The following is a 16,986-nucleotide window of genomic DNA, read 5'->3' as shown; positions in this document are numbered from 1 at the left end:
ATTTTTGTAATATGAAATGGAACAGACTGTTGAACTTAGGCAATTTTTAAAATTAAGGATAATTTTAGGGAAGGGGAAGTCAAAGAATCAGCAAGTGGAACACACAAATCTCAGTCAAATTATACCATCAGCTGTATAGCCCTATTTGCTGCCCACATCTAATGGTATATTTGCCTTGTTGTCTTTGCCACTGTCACTGATTCTTTCAGCTCCCTCAAAAGTGCACTTGCAATACGTTCTCCCTTCATGCTGACAGTATTTAAACCCCTAGTGAATAGCTCTCCATAAGCCATTCTAATACAAAAAGTCCTCTTTCCTATGGGTACAAAATGGAAAAATTCCCACTCAGACACTTACCCAGCACGGCTACAGCAGTAGACTCCTCTCAGAACACCTGACAGTAAGTATGAAATGGATGATGTCCATCTGGGGCTTCCTCTGCCCTTCTTTCTTAGCCTGTACTTCTGATTGGCTGCCTGAGTACACTCCATACATCTGGGATTGGGAACTTTTTGAGCAGAAACTGTTTATTTTGAAACTCCTGTGAACACTGTAGTGCTTGATCTGTGATTGATGCTTCCAAGCTGTGGGGTGAGGCTGTATTGACCTGCCTTACCTGATGGAAAATACTGCTGGCTCATGAAGGAAGCGGCATAAAGGTCATGACTGAGATAAGAAGTAAAACCGTTTGTTACAGGTGACTCAGGCAAACAGGAAAACCAGCTGTCAGCACTTCAGAAGAGGAGCCACTGCAAACCTTCACCTCTTCACCTTGCAAGGATTCTCACATCACCTGTTACAGGCCTGCCTCTTTTCATCAATTTGTATACCCTGGTCTGTTTCAGCTAAGAGTAGTTCTTCAAAGGGAACATGCTCCTGAGCAGACATAGTTGAGACCATGGAGTTCATTTATTTACAAAAATGCACATTGAAAATTGGGCAGTGTAGTGCTTTGCTTTTCCAGTTTAAACACAGGTACAACAGACACCAAAGGAGGATGTAGTATTGTTGGAAAATCATATATTAAATGGTTCTTTAGTGAAAAAGTGCTATAATTCCTACCATAGCTTAGGGGGGGAAAAAAAGCAATAGAAGCTTATAAATATATCCTATATACACAAACAGTACAACACAGATGTCTTGTAAGCAGGGATTAGTAGCAGGACACTGTTATAGAAACAGCACATATTTTCCCTTGGGAAACTTAAACCCCCACAAATATAGTCCATTCAAGACCACGGAGGAACAATGTGCTGCTTATGCTCATTTCCTTTCCTTCTTGCTGAGACTGACATTTTACGAACCAGGCTTCTGTACATTTCACATTCTGTTTAAAAACTACAAAGTCCTTGGATCAGCATCCTTTTGTCCATTAAAAAAAAAATCTAAATGCATTCCTCTCCACCTTTATATTGTTATATTTCCCTTACTTCATTAAACCGGACAACATGAAGTTATTTTCACTCTTCACTGCAGGAGCATAATTGATGGAGTAGTTTTAGTAGAAAAACACAAGAGATTCATCTTAAACTAGTTTAATTTAAGCAGTTCCATGACAACAGCTGGAGACATAGCTTCTGGGAAATGCAGATGCAAACTCAGACTGGAAGATAAGATTTAGTGGCATCAATGAGTTGCAGCTGCTGCATACTACTACATCTAGCAGCATCTTTTTAGATCAGAGCCAGACTGAGCCCTAAGATAAGTAGCCATCCATTTGCTTTATGGCAAACTGCAACTGGACATTAGGTGGCAACTGAATTCTTAACCACTCAACTCGCATTTTCTTATTTGTCATTTTAATAGTTATTCCTGTGCAGGCCAGGTGCCCTTTCCCCTCCCATACACTACCTGTGATTGCCAGCTGAGTAACAAAGTAGGTCATTCGAGATTTTCGCTTCCTCCTCCAGGTAGAGAAAAGCACGATGGCGTTTCCAGCAATTGTGACAATAAAGAGAATCCAAAGAGTCACCAGCTGCTCTGTCTGCAATGGAAAGAAGGGGGAAAAGCATATTGATTAGTGGATGGACAGTCACTTATCCTCAGACAAATCAGATGAGAATGAAAAACAGGAGTGAAATTTGAGTTTTGCCAATTGATTTCAACTTTTTAGTCTAAAAGATATTCTTAATTTTTTTTTTTTTTTTCAGAAAATACTTAACATGCAGCACTGCTAGTGATGTTCATTCCAGTTTGGTTTGCAGTGGCTGTATATTACTTTTCTCTTCACAAAACCACTAGCAGTGTCTGTATTCTGCACTTAGTGCTAAAACGAGAGTCAGCTCTCAGCTTTCTTGTGCTGCTCCAGCAAACTGTGAAATAACCAGCTGCCTCACTTCATAAGGAATGTTGATAGATGGGCTCCTTTGGAGAAATGGGGGAAATAAATACTTCTCTCTTTCTCAACTTCAGTAAGTCTGAGTCATTCACAAGCCTTATGAAATTCAGACATCCACTCCATGATCTAGATGTGCACCAAGACTGAAAAGGAAGCATGACCCACTAAAGAAAAGTATACTTGTGTAGCGACTGAAACGTGATGACAAAACGTCCCCTAGTGGTGTGTGTACAAAGAAAACAAGGTAAGAAAGCTATTCGTGCTCTCAAAGCATCAGGATGCTCTGGCTGCAGGATCAACACCGTATGTGTCCACGTTTGTCCATGTTTGGTGAGGGCACACCCAATCTTTACATCCTAGCAACTGTTTTAGGTTTTGTCAATACAGTCGTTTGGGATCTTTCAATTCAAGACAGCAAACCCGCAACATGGGAGTTAGAGGAAGATGGAGGAGGCAAGTGAGGACTGCAGCTGAGGAGAGGTGCCAGGTGCTGGCCCTACAGATGTGGCCTCAAGGACCAGTCCTGAGCAGGTTGGGGGAAGGATGCTGTCAGTAAGACCCCACCTACCTGACCGGGCTGATAGTAGAGCAGAAGCCAGGGAGAACACTCATTAAAAGCATTTGTAAGTTACTGTGGTGAGCAGAAACCAGAGCTCCTTCTGCTTGGAAAGAAAATAGCTCACTGTGAGCATGGGGAGGGAAGGAGAAATGAAAGGACTGGAGCAGGGACATGGATTTCCTGCTTTATAATTAGCCTTAGTGCCTTCTCAGCACTTAGCCTCATTCCTGGCCAGCAGTCTTTGTCTGTCCTCGTCCCTCCCATCGCACCCCCCCCCACCCCCCCAGCCTCTCCTGGGAAGCAGCCTCAGCTTTGCTCCACGTAGGGAGCCACACTACCTTGTGGATCACGCAGTCGTGCAGGGAAGGCAAGACCTGATGAGGGGTAATTTGATGTGGCACTCATCTGTGCCTGAGCCCAGAGATTAGTTTAAGCAAACAATGAAGGCTGTGTAGAGAGGATTTCACTTTTCACTTTTCCCAGCATGATGATTTTCACCAACATAATCTACCATTCATGTCATCTCACCTAACTTTAAAGTTCGAAAGAGACACAACTATTCTAAATTGTCTTAGAATTGTCTAGGTAATAGCAGTGTCTCAGAGATGAGTCACCACTCATCTCACCTACCTTGGGATGGGTTGTCTCCACTGAATATAGAGTGACCTAGATGAGACAACCTGTGTGGGCTAGATACATAGCTTTTAGATTAAAAAAAAAAAATCCATCTTTTTGGGGTATCTGCAAATCTCTTGAATTTCTTGGAGACAAATTTCCTTTAAAATGTGTGGCAGAGATATGGTGGAAACTATTTTTATGGGGATGCTTTACTTAGTACAAGAATTGGAAGGAAATGTCTTTTTGGAAGACAATAAAATCATGAAAGATAAGATTTCACATCACTTTTGCCCTTGAAATCAATGATTTCTCCTCAGGGTTTGTTTTGGTTTTTCCATTTCAGAAAACATATTTCTCACATGAAGAAAACTAAGGGACTAGACTTGTTCCCATTTTCTTTGGTATAAAATCAGAAGAGCATATTCTTAAAAGGAATTATATGCCTGCATTATACTGATATAGATAGGAACAGAAGAAGGATCTGACACTCAAACCTTATGATTCCACAGAAGAAATAGCTATGGAGCATCAGAGGCTGTGTTATAAGGATAAGAGCACAGTACAAATGGTCAGATTAAATCCATTCTGCCAATTTAAAAGCAATGCCTAACAATTAAGCAATGTTAGACTCCAGAAATTAAACCAGACTGCAAAGATAACTTAAAAATGCAAACACTGAAAATAGAGGTAAGTCTGAAAGGGCCGTAGACAAAGAAATAAAGCCAAAATTTCTATTAATCTATTTGTGGGAGCTGCTATTCTGACAAAAAGGAAAAAGATCTCATTCCTGAGGATTAAGGAGCCATAACAATAGGTAACTTAAATCACTGCAGCCTCTCTCAGTCTGTGTTAACTTGCAGAATGAAAACTTCCATGGTTATTAATGGGATGCCCACTGTGATAAAGGCCTTTGCAGAGGCTAGGATTGGAATTCAAAATTATCTTCATGAATTGGAAATGTGTACTGGGAAAAAAGCAACATGCTGTCCAACCAGGAGAAGTGCAGCGTAGTGAGTGTAATCACACTTGGTTGGACCAGCCTGCAAAACATCAACCCTCACACGCAGCAGATGTGCCAAGTGCCCCAGAACATTGTGGAATCACCCTACCATGAGAGCAACAGCCACCACCACGTTGGGATCAACACCAGGCTCATGTGCCTCTGCTCTGATCTTTCCACTGCACCATGCCCACTCCTGGGCACAGTGCTTCAAGAGAGACACACAAATGAATTGACATAAAGGATATAGTCAGGCAAAATGACTGAATTAATCAAGTTGCTAAATCCAGGAAAAGCTGACTGTAAGAAAAGATGAACATAGCCTTGAGGACACAAAAAGACTAATGTAAAAAAGTAAAGGACTAATCTCTTCTTTAGATCCACTGTGGGCTGGACAAAAATCAAAACTAGGGTACAGAATTCAGGATGAAAATTTAAAAAGAAAAAGAAGGTTTTAAAATATATCATAGATAGAGAGATTGATTGAGCCAGGAAAACTTCCATCTGTGAAGGCCTTAAAAATAGTTATTAGATTAGACAGACAGCTGATGGATCTTTGAATTTCACTCCAGCGGAATTTTCTCTATAGTTTTATTCATCATCTTCAGGTTGTTTAGACAGAGAAGTGTTTAGTTTCATGTCTTGTTCATTCATCAGACAAGAATCTTTTCTTAATAACAATCCTGGACAAGGTAATTTACAAAAAACAATCCTCAATAATATGATGTGCAAACATCAGAAGCATTCTGATAAAAAGGAAGATAATATCTCCCAAACTTCTTTTGACAAGGGCTTCTTTTGAAATGGGTATTAATAATTACACTAGATGACAATGCCATGAGAGACTAGTGTCATACAGCAGTTATTTCAGGTTAGAAAAGCTAGAGATGCTGTTAATGTTATTAAGGTCACCAACAAACGAAAGTCAGGAGGATTTCCTTGACTTGACTCAAGCCATTGCACATGCTGCTGTTCCATAAGGCTGCTGTGCTTGGAGCATGGAAGTGCTCAACATCCAGAGAGCATATTCAGGTTTTGCTATGTTGCTCCAAGATTAAAACCAGGTTTACCCAATGAAGAAAATGCCTATTCATGGGTGAAATGTAAGCCAGAAAACCTGTCTGAAGATTGTGTGCATTTTTCTTTGGCTGTAAAAAAGGCTTGTCATTTTCTTTCTCTAATAAAATTTCTGAATCCAGAGGCTGGAATAAGTCTAACAAGAGGTGTATTCTGCTTTATATTTGAGGCAGAGATCACCCCTGCAAACCCCTTTAATCTAGACCATAGTTAAATCCTTCTGGAGATGTTGGGTGGTATTTTGGTACCACAATGCCATCCCTCCTTCCAGTTCTACCCAGCCAACTTCCTTGCTCTGTCTTCTCTCAGGATTTGTATCCCCTTTGCAGGGGAACACCAGCTGTGACTGTGGAATGGGGATATATACCTGATAGCCCATTCCAGTGGAGGTGCTGCTCCTCATGTCTTGAGGTGCAAAAGCCTTTGTCTGATATTTGAGAAGTTGCCTAATAGAAAGAGAGGTTCAACTATCAATGGACAAAGATTATTTGTACTTGAACAGGGACACAATCTAAAACAGTTTAGCACTAGCTGCTGAGGCTGCTGGGGAAACAACCTGGAAAAAAATAGGTTTCAGATAAGAAATGAGCAAATAGAAAAAGAGAGGGAGAGATAGTCCCTCCATGCCTGGAGTGGCTGACTGGCCTCTTAATATGAGAACTGCAGGCCTGTGGTAACTTCTTTGTCCTGCTGACCTGGTATCTTTCTGCACCATCTTCTTGGTCTCCTGGGTGAAGAAGAGGCATGATCCCTCATATCACAAGCCAGTAGCAGCTTAAGTCTCTGAACAGCTTTTTCTTAACAGTTGATAAACTCTGGGAATACACAAATGATCTTGCCTTTGGTATATTTTAAAAATTATGGGGTTAGCGTAGCAGCAATTGAGATTGTAAGAGAGCTGCAATCATGAAGCAAGCCAAGCAATTTTGCAAGAGTGCTCTTAACACATAAGAAGAATATATAAATCCCCTTGTTAAATTGGGTAACTGTCATGTTCATGGTCAAGTTCGCCACTAGCAGATTGCATTGCACTTTAAGGAGGGAAAAAAAGAGAAAAATCTTTTCTCATTCTCTAAAATAATCACATTAATTGCAGACCACATAGAAAAATGGAGCAGTCTAGATTAGCAATTTTTTTTTTATCCTACTGTAGAAGATCTGGAATCTTGAACATTAAAAACTGAAAATGTTCAGGATGGATTTGCTATTTTAACATCCCCCATTTAGGATGGAAACTTAAAAATCTTAAAAAAAACAAACCCAAAAGACCCCAAGAAAAACCAATGCCCCCCCCCCCCAAAAAAAAAAAAAAAACCAACCCAAAACCAGGAGAATTAATTTCCATAGGCAGAAAGATGCCATGCAGTTCGACTGATTTCTGTCAGGGATTTATAATCGGCTTATCTGTAAGGCAAATTGCACTTTGGACTCCAACACTGAAGAGAATAAAAGAAATACACCCATTAACCCAATTAGGGAATTTTAAAGGTACTGGCTAAACCTCTGATATAATTCATTGACTTTTTAAATAAATAAACAAAGCAAAAATAATAAAACACCTCTTCTCCATACTGCCAGATTTCTACACAGCAGAAATCCTAGAGGAGCCTTCTGGGGTCTAAGTGCTACCTACAATTATCTGGCAGGAGGGTGCAGAAAAGATGGAGCCAGATTCTTCTCAGATGTGCACCATGAAAGGGCAAGAGTCCACAAACAAGGGCTGCAACATGGGTCATCTTGGTATGACATTACGAGAAAATTGTTCTTCATGAGGGTGATCAAGTACCAAGATGGGAACCCAGAAAGGTTGTGAGATTTCCATCCCTAAAGATACTCAGAACTTAAATAGACACTGCCCTGAGAAATCTGGCATCATTTGGATTTGCTTTCAAGTGGTTGGATCAGGCGACCTCCAGAAGTCCTTCCCAACTTGAATTATTATGCACACACACAAGTATGCATAAGACCTATTTTCTAAACAAATAGTCTTAAAACTAAAAGACACTTACACAGACATAATCAGATGAGTGCTTTGCACACGTTGCATATTATTTATTGTATCAAAGAAACATGAACAGCTCAGATCTTTCTGGGAATCTTTATGTAAATTAAAATTTGCTCTGCAAGTAAAGAGTATGGGTGTAAAGGCTACTGACATGGAAATGGTAAAACCATAATTGTCTTAAGAAAAATGACGTTAAAAGTATAAGATGGCATTTTTCTTATATTTATTTGAAGTCCTGAGATGAAAAATTTCTGCTAGGTGTGATCAGCTTAAACTTGGCTTTCAGAAATGAAGTGGTATACCACCCAAGGGGTCATGACTATGGTTATGCTTACTACCTACAAAATAAAGGTTCTTTAGTACACAAAAAAAGAACAAACTTGGTTAAACTTCCAAGGAAACATCCATATTTCATCCTGTGCTGAAACTTCCTACACAAGTTGGGTTGTGAAAAAACCCCACAATGTAACAGCAATCTGCTTTTGAAGAAAAGCTGTAGGTGCGTTGCATATACTTTTAATTGTAGACAACAGTTCTGACTGTCAAGAAGGAAAAAGTAAAGGGCACCAAATATCTTACAAGAAGAGGCACAACAAACAGAATATTTGGGCTAGAAGTAAGTTTCACACAGCAAATACTAATGACCTGAATGTGAAGATTCAGATGATTAATTCAAGTCATCTCCTAATGCTCAAGAAAAGAAAAGCTGAAAAAAATTGGCTGAAAAGTTCTTGATTCATTTGCTGATAGGCCTTGTCTCAATAAGAAAGAAACATGCTCAAACAACTGGGCAGGTCAGTGAAATCTTCAGCCTTAGCTGTCACAAGTAGCAGGAAATTGTACTGTCCACCCCTGTAATACAAATATGTTTCGAAAGAAGGTTCTCCATCCAGCAAGGCAAAACTGAGAAGATGTTTCTACACAGATTTCACACAAGATATTCCTGAAAATTCTGGGAAAACAATTTGATTGACACTTAAAAACCCAGGGAAAACTCATGTGAAGGTAAGAAAGACTGGGAGAAAAGAAAGTTCAAAGCTAAGTTTTATATTTTTTCATTGAAAGTGCTTCCGTTGTGATTGAATTTGAGAGAAACACATTTCAGCAGGCAACAAGCCCTCTAGGAGTTTTGTTTTTTTTTTTTAATTAGTGTGGCCTGGAATGGAGCCTGATTCAAAGTGCATAAACACCATTTCAGCCCCAGGTTTGACTCTGGGACTGCTGCTTTCTCATTTAAATGCTACTGGTTGTGCTTGATAGCCCTCCTATCCCTTGTGCAAAGGCTGCCTCACTGAGCTGCTTTCTAACTGATTGCCTGGGTTATCCTCCCAGCCCAAGGTTATAGAACATTCTGGCAAAACTGGGATTCATTGCCACATGAAACCTTCACCAACATATCAAATATGCTGGCAACAGTCACTTCCCAAAGAGTCCTTATCATTGGAAAAAAAACACAGCTGGAAGGAACACGATTTTTTTCTGTTCTGTTGAACTTGAAAAGCAGTTTTGTATGAGTTTGTGTTGATATGGTATTCCGCTCATATGTTATGTTTATGTGTTACATAGAGGAAAGATCTACAATATTTTCTTCCTTTTAGTTTTAGGAAAACAGAAAAGCTGAGAAAGTCTAGTCACTAAATCGGGACACTTCCTCATGGAAAGGGGCAATTTTGTTATCAAGATTACTTTTTCATCTTTTTGAAATCCAGCAATTTTTTTTTTTTTTGGTTTTTTTTTTTTTGTTTTTGTGAACCTCTGTTTTTTTAACAAACCTATTTCTTAGCTCTGACTTCATCACCATGGATGAGCAGGGACCCTTCATCTAATGCATGCTAATTGCAACAGTCTTTCCAACCTCAACAGCTGAACAAGCCCCCACTCTGTCCCAAAATTCTCTGTAGGTGTGATGGTGACAGTCAGTAACAAATGTGATTAATTCAATTCAATTCTATCATCAAATAGTTTTTATTTCCCATTCTGTTGTGATTTGGTACAAAACAGATAATTAATGTAGGCAGTACTGCTCAGTTATTGCAGGATGTCTTACCCATTGCACTCTAGAATTAGATAGATATTCCTGATTTAAATGTCATCAGAAAACATAATTTTTTAATAGTGTATCTAATTCTTTTGTAGAATATATTTAATGTAGAAAGATAATACTAGATCACTCAAAGGTCTATCCATAATTTTATGATTTTTGACAGCCCTATTTAAAACTCCAAAGTGTTGTTTTTCTTAAGCACTTGAAATTATGACATATGCCTAATCGGTAAAATTAAAATATCTTGAAAAATGTACAAGATTTATACTTTCTAGGCATATTTATATAGGAGAGGCAGACAGGTGCAAACCATGTGCCTGTGTGGAGCACAGGGACAGTAGTACTAGGGTTGCTATTGTAGAACAGCCCAAATCTGTTGGCTCAGAGCAGCTGCTCCCTGTTGGGCTGTCATACTGCCAGATCCCTTCTGTGCTGCATTTAAGCCACTGGATGAGGCCAGCCTGGCCAACAGCACTGCAGCGGCAGTTTCCCAAGGAGATCGTTCTCAGCACAGCATCTCAGGAATAGCAACAGTCATTACAGCATATTGCAGAGGCTGTGTTCAGGAGTCCCTGACACCTTATTTGTGTAAACTTAATCCTCCTCCTCTCCCCCACTAAAAGATTGCAAAGTTACCTCTGGATTATTTGATATGTCTATTTTCTAAAATGTGTGATTGCATTTGCAGAGATTACTCCAGAAATTTGACAGCACCCATTATTATTTTCCTATTATGTATTCAATGATGGGATGCTCAGTGATATTTGCTTGAAAATCAGAATGAGCAATAGCATAAGCAGATACTTTTCAGGAGATAAACCAACTCCTACATTTGGATGAAAGGATAGGGACATTAGACTGTGCCTTCAGCAGTCTCTGAGAACACCTGGAACCAAATCCATGTAACTGGACAGTCCTACAAAACCTCTTGACGTGTTGGTCTCCTCAACTCTTTGCTGGTGATGGCAAAAACTCCAACCTTTGAAAAGAGCATTAGCTCCATGGATAAGCAGCCCATGTTCTTAGAGTTGTGCTTACTTGTGCTAGGTTGTGCTGACCTGTTTAATATCTGAGCTACATGGGCTAAAACACACAGGTACAGGGAATGCTGCAATGTTGGGGGAGTACAGTCAAAGACATATGTTTAAAATAATTTGTGATGGTTTTGATAGGCACACAGTTCTTCCTGCAAGCTGTAACACTTCAGTGTCACTGCTGTGCTATTGCTGCATGGCACGGGGACCAGGGCTCATGGGGCCAGAGGCAAGGGCGTGTCAACATTTGGACCAGTGATTGGGGTTCCTACTTGGCAGGGGGGACACTAGGATTCCCAACAATCTTGGATGTAAACAACAAAACCTTTGTGTCCTGCTGCACAGGTGAAGACTCTACACAGCAGAAAACATAAAGAACTACTTGATGGATTCCCAGCTCTTCTGGGAGGTAGGAAATGATGGTGGGAACACCATCCCACCATCCCACTGAGAAAACTCGCAGTTGCTGTTCCTTTCTCTTTTTGAGCACTCCAAACTTATACTTTCCTGCATAAAAGCAGGGCATCTTATTTCTCAGCAGAGCTCTTAAAACAGAGATGATCCCTACTAATCTTTCTGAGGACAAGCACTTGCTCCTACCATTGCAAAAGCTTCTGGGATATTTAGTATCTGGCAGGAGGAGATGCTTCCTCCAGCCCTGACAAAACCTCCCAAACCTTGCACAAAACTGGGCCAAACCTACTTTGGAATTCTGAAATTCCAGCTTTTCTCCAAGCAGGTTTCTGGTTTGTACCTTGTCATGTTTGCAGAGTTAAGAAGGTCCTAAAGTAGAGAAAGGCTAGAGGTATTTAGAGGATTTCTGCTCTTTCTGTACTACTGTATTTGGCAGGTGCTATTGATGCTTACTTAGAGCCCTTTTACACATGGATTAAGCACATATGGAGGAGATTGTAAAGGGATGTAATGAACTCTCCTTTGGTTTGGGAGGCTGGAGCTGTAATTAATACCAATTTGCACATCTGTTCTGAATTAGGTGCTGAAGCAGCCAGCAGAATTCCTTGTAGTTTAAGTCAGTAACCTACCTGGATACCCTACAGAAAGGCACCTAGGAAGAAAGATGATCTGGGTTTTCAGGGACAATTTGCCATAACACAGCAGCAAGACCTAAATGGCAGTGGGAATGAGGCAGCGCCTTTGCCATAAAAAGCACCAGCTCACCTTGCATGCTGAGTGGTGCATGGATACACCCAGTCCTGCCCCAAAAGCTGCCATTCTGTATGCCAAGAGTCAGTTTAGTTAGGCCACATGGCCCCAAATTAGACTTCATTAGCAAAGCTTTGATGAGCAGCTGGCCCTTCCGTAGTAATGACTACCAGAAGAAAATCTGCATTCCTCTAAGTGGAGGAAATGCTCAATTTTTGAGCTAAAATAAATCAATAAAATTCCCCCCCAGCCTTCCTCCCAAAAAGACAACAAAAACCTGAACTGGCAAAACATTCTCTAATGTGAAACTGTGCACGTTTTAGTTGTTAAGCAGAGGAATAGACAGAGGTGCAAATTTTTCTAGAAGAGAAGCATTCACAGCTCAGCCTTTCTGGCACTGAAATACTCTAATGCACATTATTTTACTTTTGTCATGTTGCCACCACAGGATAACACAGACACTACCTGGGGTGGGTACCAGCCATCCTCTTGCAGCTTGGGAGGAAAAGAAGACACAAGCACATGCTCATGTAGTTTGAGCAGCATGTGAGATACCCTGGCAGCTGTCATTGGGTAAAATCATTAAAAAGTCATCAACACAGGTACAGGGTGTCATTCTCTAGTCTCCTTTTATCAGTTTAGATCATGTTTTCCTATGACTGCTTTGATGAGGTAGGTTAGTTACACCTGCATTTTCTAAGCAGAAATAGCTTGTGTGCTCTGTCCCCAGGCTCTGGGGTCAACCTGTGCAGTGACCGCTCACCCACCCTGCCTTCACAGTCAGCCACAGGCTACAGTGTGTTTGAAAATCCAAACCCTATTTGTAAGCTACATTTTGAACACTGAACTCTGTTTTTCAAATTCATTCAGCCTGTTCCAAACTGAAACTTAAATTATTTTAGCTGCTGAATTATTTTAGCATTGTAAAGAGGAAGATGATGTTGCTTGGCTTGCTGAAGAGGGCAAGGACACAGCCACAACATGGGCAGAGCTCGTGGAGGATGGCCAGCAGAGTCAACAGGTATCAGCAGCGCCTTCCACATGTGGGTTTTACAGAGTGCTGAAATTGCTGGCAGGGAGCCCTGTCTTCCCTGCACTGTAGTCATCAGAGCAGGTGCTTTCTCCTTCCTTTCCTACAGCTGCACCAGCTGTCACTTGTCTCTAGCGTCAAAATATTTCCATGCCTATCAACAGCTAGTAATTGATATGAAATCAGTGAGTCTCCTTGCAAAGTTCATGCTACATGTGCCAGAGCCAGGCAACCAGCAGAGACTCAAGAGCAAGTCTAATGAGAAGCCCTCAGCTACAGAATCGTTTCCTTTAGCAATGGATGAGCATGCATGACTATCCTTGGTTTCCCAATTATTGTAATTTACTCAATCTCTCCTATTAACGAGCATTTTTCTGCCTGGGGACTTTCTAATCTTGGAATTAATTGTCACTTTTACAATTATAAAATACTGCTCCCATGACATTGTTCAGATTTACAGCCTTAACTGTGAAAAGAAGACAGGAGATAGAAAGTTTTTAAAATATTTTTCTTGTCCCTTGTGATTTTTTTTTCAAGAGCATTTTAGGAGTCTAACATGGAGAGAAAAAAAAAAAGGAATAAAAAATAATTTTCACCCTTGAAATCCTAGGTAGGAAGTATTACCTTAGCAATTATAAGCAGAGCGTTAAAAGAGACCCTCACTAATTAAGACCATTAATTAATGGATCATCTCTTTCTTAATCAGGGCTGGGAACCTGCTGTAATTCCACTGATTACACTAGGATTGTGTCAGAGCACTACCAATCTCACAGATACAAAAATCGCTTCTGAATATATCCCCTTTTACCTCACATGTTGTCAAATTATATAAATGCCTGGATATTTCCAGCTGAAATTGATCGCTTTGGCGCTTAGGTCCAGAAGGAATGGCAAGGCACTCCTAGCCAGACTTTTTAATGACTTGAACTTGTACAACATACCGTAAAAATAAAGAGACACGTGGCATTCAGAACAAAATTAAGCAGTAGCAACAGGCATAGAAATCTGAAGGAAATATGAACTTCAGAACTTCGCCAATCTTTTCCCTACATTTATATATTGCTAGGGTGATGTTTAGTTTTGTAGATGACTGAATACACTTCCCATTCAATTCAACAGCATTCACTACTGAATGACTCATCTGATGCATTCTTAACAGCAGATTTCAAAAGACACTGCAACACCCACTCAACTCACAAACAAACAAACAAACAAAAAACAAATTAGAACCTGTCCCTCATGATTAAAAAAAACCCAAACAACAAAAACCCTGTCTCACTTGTGTACAATGTTTGTTACAGCTGTAAAATTGAAAAGAAATCCCTTATGTCAAGATGATGCATCTAAGAAATTACATTAAAAATGTGTTAAAATAATGCGAGATTTTGACTAAAGATGTATGTATAATTACAATGCCTCTACAAAAAAACAGTACTGTCCTCTCTTGGAAGGGGATAGAGTTAGTTAACACATGTAAATCTGAAGTCCAATTTCTACAAGTATTTTGCTTTTCAGTAAATGCCTCACACATGCTGTCAGCTGTCTTTGTAGGGAAAAAACCCCACCAATATCTGGAAAAAGAAGTTAAAGACTTGCCTCCCCACATATGTGCTGAAAATGCTCCAAAGCTGCAAGCATTTGAGAAAAGTAATGCACTCCTTAAAGTAATACCTTAAAGGAATAGTAAAAGGATCCCCACTCCTCTTCTGCCACCACTTCTGTAAAAGTCACCATTTCAGTGAAGGTGACAAGGGTAAGATCCAGACAGCTGGTGCCTCCCTGGGAGCTGCTGCTGGCTTCTGTGGAGTTGACCTCCATCACTGGATTTTGCTTAAGTTGTCTAGGTGCTGGTTTTAGTAAGAGTTAATGCAGCCAGGCTTCTCCTGTAAAAGCACAGCACAAAACCGGCTTCTCACTGGCTACCAGAGGTGTCGGGCTTCAGTGCAGCTGAGTGATAGAAAAAAAAAAAAAAAAAAAAAGCAAAGCCACGCTGGCATTCCTTTGAGCTTTCTTTTGGTACAACTCTGACAACAGCCATCCACATGCTCTGTCCAACAGCAACAGCCAGTAACAAAGTCATCACACATGTGCCATGTGTGCCATGTGCTTTGTCGACTCTGGATTACCTCGCACCCCAAACTGTTAGCTGTAGAGTCAGGCACACCTGTAAAAGCATGGAGCTCCTCCCTGCACTAAGCCCAGGAGCCTGGGTTTTCCACTCAGCAGCTTTGCTTTCTTACCTTAGCTGAGCTCACTATGATTTTGATTACCTTTAGTCTTATGGTATATCCATAAACAAATACCAACACACTCTCCCATATTAAAAAAAAAACCTATTAAATTTGTAGGCTTAAGGTACCTGTCAATATCTACCTGACTTCATAAATAGACCTCTCCCTCACCTCTGCAAAGAGCTAGAGTGTGCTGTATACCCAGGAAGGCAGTGCTTTCTTCACCATATGGAAAACCTGTCTGGAAAGGCACATCTCCTAGATACTTAGAGGCTCAAGACTGTTCAGAACAAGGTAATCAATTATCTCTCTATTCACAGATTTTCTGGGAACTGATCCCACATAGCCTCTGTTTATTCAGATGTTTTTACCCATCTCCAGTGGCATCACCCTAGGTTTACACCAAGGGGACAGATCAGAGTGCACTTACCTTCCCTGACCAGAGCTCAAAGTCACTCATAAATACAGCACTTGTTCAGCTTTATGAGAATGCTCTGCCCTAATGACACTGCAATCCTAAGCAGAACTTGATGTGTTTCACACTCACACCCCATTAATTCAATCTGTCCTTACCTGCTCATGGCAAAACTCAGTCCTGTGTTTATGTAGGCACAGATGGCCATGAGAGAGCTCAGGAGTCTTTAAACTCCTCTCTCTTGCTAGCACAGCACACCTTTTCCCCAGGTGCTGGAGCAGGGGTCTCCACAACATGCCTACATCATCCATGTCCCCAATCTTCTTGGGACTGTGCCCATCCCTGCCTACATGAGCAGTAAGAGAGGGGCTACTATAAGGCCCTCCAGCTCCCTGGGCCAGTATTAGCAGGGGAAATTCAGGGAAATTCTGGTCCAAATTTTGACTCTGAACCCTCCCAAATTAGGACATGCCTGGATCTAGGGCTTTGGACCAGGCTGTTCTAGAGACTGCAGAAACCTCTGAGTGTCTGAGCAATAATCAGACACTCCAGAAGATGCTGGAGTCATCAGAATCATTCAGTGGAATCATTTAGAAGAGGGAATCAGTCTAGAGCAATACAGATAATCAGTACCAGTCACAAAGCAATCAACTCTGACTAATATGCACCAGTGATCAATATTTTACGGTGACAAATGATTCATGGGTTGGAACATGAAATAGATAAAAAAGAAATCTTATAAAGAAAAAGGATAAAAAGAAATATTATAGAACCACAATATTTTGCTGAAAACCACCAGGGAAGTGCTCATATATATCTTATATAAAAGAGAGGGGAAATATTTTTGCTTTTTTTTCTGACTGATTATACAGGTTGACTTTGAAACTCTGCTAAGAAGTATTTAGGTAGCATCCAGGCTTCTTGAAAATATTTTACCATTTTTTTACCCCTCTCCTTCCTTCTTCTTACCTTTCTTTCTTATATTTACAGAATTCTCTTAGCTAGAGTTAAAATTGATTACATCGAACTTTTGGGTTTGATGGGTTTTTTGCACTTTCATTCCTACAGAGTTGTTAAGCTCAAGCATATTACAGGCACTAAGAGGCTTCTCAGTGTCTACCCCATATGCCAGATCATGCGCAGCTCTCAGGGCTAACCTAGAGTGGGCTTTGCCAGCTACTTTCTCTAAGTAGTGCTGATGGTGCTGCAGAAGGTTATACTGTGCCCTGCTCCAGCACTCTCCATTCTACACAGGGCTAATTCAGATTTTCCATCACTACTAGCTTTTCTGCCGGTGAGGATTTCTCAGTTTCTGTCATTGCCATGTTTTGTTGAGGGCTGGTTTTGTCAAAATGCTGTTTAGTCACATAATTTGAAGCCATGGGCTGTCTGTAGTACCACATCTAGAATTAAGATAATTCTCTAGAATAAAATACTTTGTTTTTAAACCACTACAAGTCATTGCAACTCT

At 40.5% G+C, this 16,986-nt stretch overlaps 1 protein-coding gene across 1 annotated transcript in view; it reads right to left on the bottom strand.

The window, feature by feature from the left end:
* Positions 1-14,687, bottom strand: part of NPSR1 (neuropeptide S receptor 1) — a 56,561-nt gene extending 41,874 nt beyond the window's left edge. The window contains exons 1-2 of the mRNA XM_053972875.1: positions 14,541-14,687; positions 1,852-1,984 (exon numbers count right to left, since the gene is read on the bottom strand). Of these exons, the coding sequence (XP_053828850.1) occupies positions 1,852-1,984; positions 14,541-14,687 (280 nt within the window). The remainder of the gene's footprint in view (positions 1-1,851; positions 1,985-14,540) is intronic.
* Positions 14,688-16,986: the final 2,299 nt, after the last annotated feature.

This window comes from Vidua macroura, chromosome 1 (genome assembly GCF_024509145.1).
Source record: "Vidua macroura isolate BioBank_ID:100142 chromosome 1, ASM2450914v1, whole genome shotgun sequence".
Taxonomy (NCBI): domain Eukaryota; kingdom Metazoa; phylum Chordata; class Aves; order Passeriformes; family Viduidae; genus Vidua; species Vidua macroura.
The sequence above is the reverse complement of the archived record's forward strand: the minus strand, read 5'-3'. Positions and strand labels throughout refer to the sequence as shown.